Below are 10,376 nucleotides of genomic sequence, written 5' to 3' on the forward strand. Positions count from 1 at the left end.
CGAGGCGGAAGTGCTTTCCCTCCTGGTCTGAGGAGGCAGGACGAAAGGGAGCGCAACTAAGTGCTCCTCTTTAACCGTCCTCTGCACTAGAGCTGCGTCCTCTGTCGCAGAGGGAGACAGATGGCGGGCGAGAAAGACCACCACCCGCCTCGGTAACGATGCCGTGCCCACCTGGCCACGTGACCGATTCCCGAAGGCCTCTGCGGCGCGCAGCGGCGAGCGCGCGCTGCCCTTGGCGGAGTGATGGCCGCCAGGCTGCTTCCCATCGTCAAGTGAGTCCCTGCGCGCGGCTGCCACCTCCTCGTCTCACTCGCGCCCCTGCTCTCCCTTTACCGCTTGCTGGTCCGGCCCGGCTGCCGCCTTGCTCCGTGCAGGGTCGCCCGGCTGTTCCAGGTCCGTCGCGGCCCTGTCCGTGCCTCGCCTCGCAGCTCGTTGTCCTTGGTCCTGCCCTGCCCCAGCTTCGCCCTTCGTCCGGTCGCTGCCTGGTGCGTCTCCAGACGCCTGGCAGGAGCCTGAAGACGTTCCCGTTGTGAGCATAACCACATAAAATAAACCCACGGAAAGCTTCTGGGGATACTTGCTTGCTGAGGGAATCCTTTTATGTCTGGATATACCGCCCACTGGGAGAAGTTGTGGAAGGGTTTGGGAGCAAGCAATACATCTTTAACAAAGAAGTCTTCCATATACGTGTAAATACACAGATTTATCTATTTGCCCCTTCCTCTTTTAGTAGCTGTAGTTTTACATACTCTGGTGTTGTGGTACTGTTCTTTGCCAAGTTCTTTTTTTTTTTTTTTTTTTTTTTTTTGCCAGGTGTGTAATGCTGTTTTCTAAAATGGGGAAACACTCTCTTCCCTGTGAATATTTTGAAAAATGTTGTCTCCTAGATTTCTTATCTGCAGTGAAAAAATAAATTACAGTCAAGTATTCTCTTGCATTTTGCAAACTGCTGCTGGTCTTTTTGCACCATGCACTCTACTGGGAACCTTTTAAAGCATAAACAGTGCAGGAACTGACATGGCCAGATGTTTAGACTGCAATGATTTTAAGAAAAGATTGGTATCTGTCAAGTTAATCTGAGTGGTTATTAATCAGGCGAGAACCATCGTAAACATGGATTTCTTACCCAGAGCTAAATCCTTTATTCCCCTTTTTTCAGGAGTTTGCCATATTTAGAGAATTTTGACACTTTAACTTTTTTTTTTTAATATCACTGATAATAATGGGAATTGTGTATGGTTTCAAGGGGCTGACAGGGAATATTTGATCTAGGAAGAAAGGAAGGGTAGCTAGATATCTTTCTGCTGTTTTTTGATAGTATAAAACTTTAGATTAAAACATTTGTGACCCTCTGACTGCTCTATCAACCCCATTCCTTTGAGTGTCACAACCTACTGGGAAAGGTGTGCTAATGTACATAATGTGAACTGAACTGTTATTGCTTTTGATTCTTTTAGGTTTGTCATCAAAGGAAGCCTGGCTGGAGCTGCTGTATACATGGCATATGATCAGGGGCTGCTGGGCAATGGCACACAAGGTGCTGAAGCCCTCAAAAAAGCTCAGGAATCACTTCCTCCAGCTATTCAAGAATGGACAAATTACATAGGCTGGGAGGTAAGGGCTATGCAGATGAATATAGTTAGCAAACCAAACACATTCTCTTAATGAAAGTACTGGGAAGGTATTCCGGTTCCAATTATGTTGACAGGAGTTTTGCTGTTGAATCTGAATTTTACACTGGGAATATTTTGGGGAAGATTGAAATGGAAGAAGGATAAAATTTGAAACAGGGGAGAGCAATTGGTTATAGGTCTTATTTGAAAGAAGAGCTAGAAAGTCTATGCAGGGATATTTCACTGTAGTAGTATTCCTAAGCTTTTTATTGGAGTATCCTGCAGGCTTTTCAAAAATTAATAAAAATATTCTCTTCCTTAAGGAACTGCTTTGTCAAGCTCCTAGCAGTCAAGTTGAGTGCAGATTATTTCAATAGTCCCTTCTGTTTGAATAATTCTTAGTTTTTAAAATCCTCAGAATAGGAGAAGCTTTTGAAGGTTTGAAGGTTATTTTCCATGTTGGAGACTCTCATAAACTATTAGACAACCTTAAGGAGATAGCTGCTTAGGTAATTGTGTGGATGCTTGTTCAAGAGCACCCAAAGGATGAATACTACCTTCTGCCCCTACTTTATGCTGTGGGAAAGATTAAGTTGAGACTTTAAACCACAGGTCTGATTGCTTTTGAGGATTAGGGAGACTAGGCATCTAAATGTCTTTGAGATCTGAGTTCGAGAGATTTCTCCAAGGTGATATGGACTGTGTTATAACTGACCTCCCCTCTCTCCCCAGTGCTGATATTTTGTCTCTGTTTCTTTTTATAGCTTCCACCCACTCCAAAATTTGACTTTTCTCCCTCTGACTCCTGGAATAAAGGTAAAAGCTAAAATTGATCTTATCCTGAAATCTTGTTTTGATACTGTCCTCCTAAACTGAATGGTGAAGAAGGTGTGGTAGATACTATAATCTGATGAAAGGATACTGGGCTGAGACTAAAGAAGTGTATTCTGCTCCTGGTTCTGCCATTAGCCCACTGGGTGACTTTGGCCAATTTGCTTCATTTCTTGATGCCTTGATTTCCAACTATGAAGTGAGGAGGATGATATGTTCCCATAAACCTGTCTTGCCTTTTCTGACTGGAGGAGCTGATGTTTCTTGTCCATACAAAACCTGTTTACATGTGCCCCAAGACAGGCAGGCCTACACTGTACCACAATTCGAGACAATGTTTCAGTAAAGTGTTTGTGGTCCCATAAGAACTAGATACAGTTTATGCACCTGTAGGGTAAGTTCATCTTTGCAGATATTGATCAGGGAAACTAGAGCGTAAAAAGAAATGATCACTTATTTCTGAGAAGGCTGAAGAGTGTATAAATTCTTAATACTAGTAGTATATATATATATGAATTCAGCCTCTGATCTCTTCAGAAGAGATGAGTGTTCCTGTTACTGCTAGCATTTTAGAGAACCTGTATGAAGGACAAAGCATGTTATAAATGCCTAGTAAGTTAATTGAGAATGTTTATGGTGCAGCAAATAGTTCTCATTTAATTAAGGGGAAACACAGTCCACAAATATTGTGACTTGTCCAAAACCATCCATAGTCTGTGGCAGGGCCAGGAATAATATGAAACTTAGACAAGTTTCAGGTTTTTGTTTTAATCATGTAATTCTCTATCCTTATATGGGTCATGAAGTTGGAATCTCTCTGTTTTAGGGTTTACTGAGACAAAAAAAATCAAGGATCTTTCAAGGTTCAATGTGTTTGAAGGCTTTGGGATAAAGCTAGATTTTCTCTGTGTTTACAGAGATCCATGATGCTAGAGTAACATTAGTAAATTTGTCTTGAATTATGCTCTTAGGATAACTCTCCTTTGCTTTCCTTGCAGGAGTGCAGACAATCATGTCTGCCTTATCCATAGCTCCCACCAGGGCCTGTGAATACACTGTGGAAGGCTGGAAGTACGTGAAGGAACTTGTCAAATGAACACATTCTCCAGGGTTCACGGTTGTCTCCATGTTATCTTGTCTTTGGGATGCTGCATAGTCCATCCCTCTAAAGGGCAGCTCAGCCATGCAAGGGCTATAATAAAAGATGTTGGAACTTCCCTTTGTATTTGGGTTGGTTTTAGCTCGCAGACTACAATCATTGTTTTGCGTCGTACTAGTGATTAGAGACTTCAGCAGAGATCATGGATAAGGTTTACTGAAGTGATGGCTGTATGCTGAGATATAGCCCCTGTTCTAAAGATTCCAAACTTACCATCTAAACAAATGTTTCTGAATCTGATTTGATCTTGAAGGTGAATGCCATCTAATTCAAAATGAGTCTAAAGGAATTAACAAATCCAAAGATAGCAATAGAAGATGTGTTTTGAAGACAAAGCACTTTAGAATACAGAGAAGACAGAATTACTGAATGCCTTCTTTGCTTCGATCTTTACTGATAAGGGCAACCCTCAAGAATTCCAGAGCCTGGAGACAAGGGAGAAAGTCTGGAGAAAGGAAGACTTTCCTTTGGCTGAGGAGGGTAAAATTAGAGATGATTTGGGCAAGCTTGACGTTCACAAATCCACAGGCCCAGATGGGATGCATCCACGGGTACTGAGGGAACTGGCAGATGTTGTTGCCAGGCTGCTCTCCATCATCTTTGGAAGGTCATAGAGAACTAGAGAGGTGCCTGAGGACTGGAAGAAAGCCACTGTCACTCCAGTCTTCAAAAAGGGCAAGAAGGAGGACCCAGGCAACTATAGGCCAGTCAGCCTCACCTCCATCCCTGGAAAGGTGATGGAACAGCTCATCCTAGATGTCATCTCTAAGAATATGGAGGTAAAGAAGGTGATCAGGAGTAGTCAGCCTGGATTCACCATGGGGAAATCATGTTTAATGAACCTGATAGACCTTTGTGATGGACTGACTGACTGTGTAGATGAGGAGAGAGCAGTGGACATTGTATACCTTGACTTCAGCAAGGCTTTTGACACTGTCTCCCATAACATCCTCCTAGATAAGCTCAGGAAGTGTGGGTTAGCTGAGTGGACAGTGAGGTGGATTGAGAACTGGCTGAAAGGCAGAGCTCAGAGGGTCGTCATCAGTGGCACAGAGTCTAGTTGGAGGCCTGTGGCTAGTGGCATCCCGCAGGGCTCAGTGCTGGGTCCCGTCTTGTTCAACTTTTTCATCAATGACCTGGATGAGGGGACAGAGTGCCTCCTCAGCAAGTTTGCTGGTGATACCAAGCTGGGAAGAGTGGCTGAGACACCTGAGGGCTGTGCTGCCATTCAGAGAGACCTGGACAGGCTGGAGAGCTGGGCAGAGAGGAACCTCCTGAGGTTCAACAAGGGCATGTGCAGAGTCCTGCACCTAGGGAGAAATAACTCTATGCACCAGTACAAGCTGGGGGCTGACCTTCTGGAGAGCAGCTCTGCAGAGAAAGACCTGGGAGTGCTGGTGGATGACAAGTTGACCATGAGCGAGCAACATGCCCTTACGGCCAGGAAGGCCAATGATATCCTGGGGTGCATCAGGAGGACTATTGCCAGCAGGTTGAGGGAGGTGATCCTGCCCCTCTAGTCAGCCCTGGTGAGGCCTCATCTCGAGTACTGTGTCCAGTTCTGGGCTCTCCAGTACAAGAGAGACATGGAGCTACTGGAGAGAGTACAGCGTAGGGCTGCGAGGATGATCAGAGGGCTGGAGCACCTGCCCTATGAGGAACGGCTGCGAGAGCTGGGCCTGTTTAGCCTGGGGAGCGAAGACTGAGGGGGGATCTTAATCTTATCAATGTGTATAAGTATCTGAAGGGAGGGTGTCAAGGGGACAAGGACAAACTCTTTTCAGTTGTCCTGTGTGACAGGACAAGAGGCAATGGGCAGAAATTGAAACACAGGAAGTTCTGCCTGAATATGAGGAAGAATTTCTTCACTGTGAGAGTGGCAGAGCACTGGAGCAGGTTGCCCAGAGAGGCTGTGGAGTCTCCTTCTCTGGAGATCTTCAAAGCCTGCCTGGATGCAACCCTGTCTAACGTGCTGTAGATGACCCTGCTGAGCAGGGCGGTTGGACTAGATGATCTCCAGAGATCCCTTCCAATCTTACCAATTCTGTGATTGTCTTCAAGCTACCTGAGGAAGAAGTTCCTATTGGACAAAGAGCACATTATTTATATGAGTATTTATTGTCTGTGACTTGTCACAGAACTGGGAATTGCCAGTGCTAGTTACAGTACTTCTTGCTGGTGGCTAGCAGAGTGCTAACAAAAACTATAGGAAAACTTTTACCCCCAATCTATTCACCCTATGAGCGCTGCTAGTCCTAGTATCTAGGTCTATATTGTGGAACTGCAGTACTGTTTCACTGTGACTTACCCAGCTTAGAGTCTTCATTGAAGAAACTGACGTGAATGTGTCCTTGTGATTTTTTCAATATAATTTGTTCTGCTGGTAACAATTAAGTTCTTTTTCCAGATTAATGCCATGCTGCATAAAGGCATAAAGTTATTTTCTTATTTATTTTGCTGCAAATGAATGGAAAGTGCTTTTAAACATTGGAAGTGGGAATTCCCAGGCCTGCTTTGCTTAGAAGTGTCCTTGTTGAGGAGCCAATTAAAGCTAAATAAAGATTGACGTGGCCTGATTGAAGCAGATGATGATGGCTTTCTTCTCACGAATGTCTCCAGGTCATCTGCACTGCAGCCTGTGTGGACCAGAAATGGCTATACATATGTGCTAGCTCAGATACTCTCATGATCTTCCACACATCTTTTTGCCCTTTGATTCTTTCCTAAAGCTTCTACGTCATAATGCATTTTCTCATGGTATTTTATGAATAATCTTAAATAATTCAAATTATTTACTAGAAGGAAAGAGGATGTTACATACAAGTGAATACATCTTTTGTTGTAGGTTAACACTTACAAAAAGCCCCAGTTTTGCTTGTGAAAAGGCTTCAATTTTCATCTCAAGGCTACAGTGTTGCAATGAGGTACCTCTCCCCATCCTCACAGTTCCTGCAGTGTATCGTTCCAGTGCAGTTCCCAAGGAGCATGGGTACTCTATGCCATTAGCAGCTATACTATGTTTATGAAGTAGAAGTGAATTATGGAGGAGGGTCTGTGCCATCAAACTATGGTATCAGTTAGTTACACAAAGTCAGTGAAAGCCTCCACACCAGTCAGAAATTGTTTCCCTCCACTGACGATAAAGAGAGGCTAGGCTTCTCGTAGAGACTCACTAGCTAAGCTATTTAAAAGCCAGATGCTGCAAGAGTCCCTCTATCCTAGCAGCATAGACCATTCATTCCGTGTTATGGGAGTACCAGGTCGATCTCAAACCCCCACACAAAGATTGTTTTTCTTCTCTGTACAGAACTGTTAGGTGACACAGTTAAATAGCCCCACTAGAGTTCGCCTGACTTTGCAAACACAGCTGCAGTGGATATCCTAAGTAAGAGCAACTCTTCACATTGCCATAGCTGTCAGAGATCAGACAAAGAAAAATCAGCAAAAATATTCTCACCGGAACTACCGGCTGAGGCTATGAAGCAACGCTGCATAACACTAAACCAAAGTACTGAGGCACAAACATGGTAGAGCAAGCAACTCACTCCACTGCGCTGTGCTAGCTAGATCTCTCTTTGGAGGGCAATTAAGTTGAAAATAGACAGTTGCCCAGGATTTTGCTTGCACAGACACACTAACATCACACACACACAAAAAATGCATTTGTGGAGCAGGTACACAGTTTGGTGTATCAGCTTGAAATGATTGTGAGATTAACATTAGTCCCAGTACCTGGAGTGTTAAAACACACTTGGCTTTTGCTTCTCAATTAATAGGATTATTCCACCTGCTTTGAATGCAGTCACTTTGATTTCCTCATCACAGAGTTTGCATGCTTCCCTTGACAATTTTAAGAACGGGAAAAGCTAGAACTGGCCTGGAAGTTGTCCTTCCATTACTAATGCCCATAGAGGTTTGCAGAGTCAGTAAGGTTGATGAATAAAGCAGGCATAAGTAGCATTAAAAAAAATTTTTTTTTTTTTTTTTTTTTTTTTACTAGTTCATAGTCAGGGACCATGGGCTCTCATCAGTGTAAGATGCTGGGAAAGCTACTCTAACTTGTTTTCAACCCGTTTTTTTTTTTTTTTTTTTTTTTTTGAGTCATAAACACATTTAACAGGCATGTTTTTAAAAAAACATCTGAATGATTTTGGGACATTTATTAGAACTACTTTGGAAGATTCTAACCTGTGAAAGTTAGATGAATGAGGGTGTCTTAAACTCAGAGAACTCACATTTGCTGTTTGAACAAACCTATCCAAACCTTGTTTAATCAGTATATTTAAGAAGTTTTATTGTGGCTTTACATGTTACAGCAATATCTAGGAACAGAAAAAAGAACCAACATCTTTCTAGATATTGCATAGACATCTATATAGCTATCTAAACTGGCACAATCAACAACAACCAGGAGGAAGAAATCTGAATGAATTTATGTATTAGCAGCTCTTTTATAGTTTTGCAAAACCTTTGAAGATACTTTTTTTTTTTTTTTTTTTTTTTTTTTTTTTTTTTTTTTTTTTTTAATGCCATTCTTGGCTAGCTAAAACATGCAGATTTCTATACTATGCAAGTCAAAGAGCAAATACTCCATCATCTGTCTTCTAGTGCAGGTGCCTTTAAGAAGTTGAATAAACATGCTGCATATAAAAGCATAATTAACTACAGAATCACAGAATCAGTAAGGTTGGAAGGAACCTCTGGAGCTCATCTAGTCCAACTTCCCTGCTCAAGCAGGGTCATCTAGCGTATATTAGACAGGGTTGCACCCACGCAGGTTTTGAAAAGTAGCAACTTGCCTACAGTAATTGTCATTCTGGGGTTCTGCTGAGGTTTGGTCCCATTGTCTATCCTGAGTTTACTGGAACTGGGGAAGAGGACAGCTATTTAGCTTTGTCTCTATATATCATGCATGGATATGGTTTTGATAATCTATGGAAATCTTTGCACCAAGCAAAAAAACAAAAACAAAAAAACAAAAAAACAGTGCAGAGTATGTCAAGTCATTTTCTTTCACTGGATTTAATGAAGACAGATACCAGAGCCACTGATTCATGTCAATGGTTAAGTGACTAGCCGTCATCATTTTTAGAAACATGCATGTGCTCGATGTGGCCATCTAGTAAGATTAGAGGTAAATGCAGTTTGGTTAAAAGCCTAGAGGAAAGGAAAGAAGCCCTTCCTTTTTCCTAAGTTAAGTAACTCTGATTTTCAGAGACAGTAAACATAATAAGGGGATGTAAAGGGAAACGACATCAGGGAAGTCCCAACATAGGTTTTTCTTTTTTCTTAGGGGTCAAAAGAGTTCTTTTATCAGAACAGTTGTCTCCCCAGATGATAAACTACACTCCTTTTGCATCGACCTCAAGGTATGTTGTCAACATAATGATCAGGGTCATAGACTTCTCAAATAGTGAGAAGGTGGAGATGTCCTCTAATGAATGTGTGCTGCCTTAAATAGAACCTTCTCTGTGTGGAGGGGAAATCTCATATTCCTTCAAGGATGCTACGTGACCTCTGAAGACAGGCAGATGCTGTCCTTTTAAAGCTGAATGGATGGGCCGGCAGTGCTGGAGCTTTTACACTTCCATCAATTCCTGCAGAGAAACTCCAGACAGAATAGGAACAGGCAGAGGACATTTCTACAGGAGTGAGTCACTTGTCCTCATGCTTAAAAGCAATGCAGAGCAGGCCTGGGAATTCCCATTCTCATTTTCTGTCTCCAACTCAGACATGTATCTCTAAAGATTAAAGCAAGGAGGCATTAGATTCTAGCCTGACTACATAATTATTATAGAGAGTTGTTATAAGAAAGCCTAGGAATCAGTTCTTTCTGGTGGTATTCCTGGTTTATGTGCTCAGTCTTTCCAGACCGTAGCTTCACCATTAAAACAAAAACAACTACAACTTCTATACTGAGGCTGAAGTTAGTGAGTCTGAATCCAGACTGCCTTGGGCAACTGAAATCAAAGCAGCCTTTTAGAATTCAGTGGGTTTGTCCACTGCAAACCTTCTCCACTGTGGGACATAAAGTCATTTCTGTTTCATTTCTGTAACAATGCAGCCTTTAACAACTGAAGTGAAATTTCTTCAGGCAACTGTGGGGGAAAAAAAAACTCTCTAAAGATGGGGAAAAGAAAAAGAGCAGTGACCATACTGGTGAAAGTAAGAGAACTTCTAATAAAGGGTGACAGGTTTTACATCTCTCAGTGCCTTCACAGTGCTCCTACGGCATCAACGAAAAGTAGCTCAGTGGGTAGGTTAGGTCATGCTGATCCAGAGATTAGTAAACAAAGATAAATTATAACTTGGGTGTGACAAAGTGACACAACTCTGCACCAGTCCCCATTGTATTAGTTCTCAGCACATTCTGAAAATTATACCAAAGCACAGCTAATGGCTGTATGTGATCTACTTCGAAGAAATTACAGGTTGCTAGGTAAATACACTCTTAATGGCTTGAAACCAAGTTTTGGACTACCTCGACACTTTAGAAGCTAAGCAGAAATGATTCTGACTTGCAGAGGCAAGTCATTACTTCCACCACTACCTGTATATTCTCTTACAGAACCTCTGCTGGTAAATCAGTAGATAACACTTTCCACAGAGTGAAGAGTAAACCAAATTTTCAGCATTATGGTGCATAGTATCTCCCAACACGAGATAGCGAGAAAAGTCTTCACCACTTGTCCTACAGGATCATAAGTCACATTTTGCAGGATATGACATTTGCAGTCTACTAACATTCTTGCGTGCTTTTGCATTTGCATGTT

At 42.4% G+C, this 10,376-nt stretch overlaps 1 protein-coding gene across 1 annotated transcript; it reads left to right on the forward strand.

Moving 5' to 3' along the window:
• Window positions 1-5: 5 nt before the first annotated feature.
• On the forward strand, window positions 6-3,661 carry MICOS13 (mitochondrial contact site and cristae organizing system subunit 13). The gene is made up of 4 exons (XM_085316651.1): window positions 6-272; window positions 1,458-1,614; window positions 2,378-2,429; window positions 3,443-3,661. Exons 1-4 carry the CDS (start codon window positions 244-246, stop codon window positions 3,538-3,540), a joined length of 336 nt encoding a protein of 111 aa, XP_085172777.1. The 5' UTR covers window positions 6-243; the 3' UTR covers window positions 3,541-3,661.
• Window positions 3,662-10,376: the final 6,715 nt, after the last annotated feature.

This window comes from Rhea americana, unplaced genomic scaffold, assembly GCF_003343005.1.
Source record: "Rhea americana isolate MKP2758 unplaced genomic scaffold, rheAme1 scaffold_477, whole genome shotgun sequence".
Classification (NCBI taxonomy): Eukaryota; Metazoa; Chordata; class Aves; order Rheiformes; family Rheidae; genus Rhea; species Rhea americana.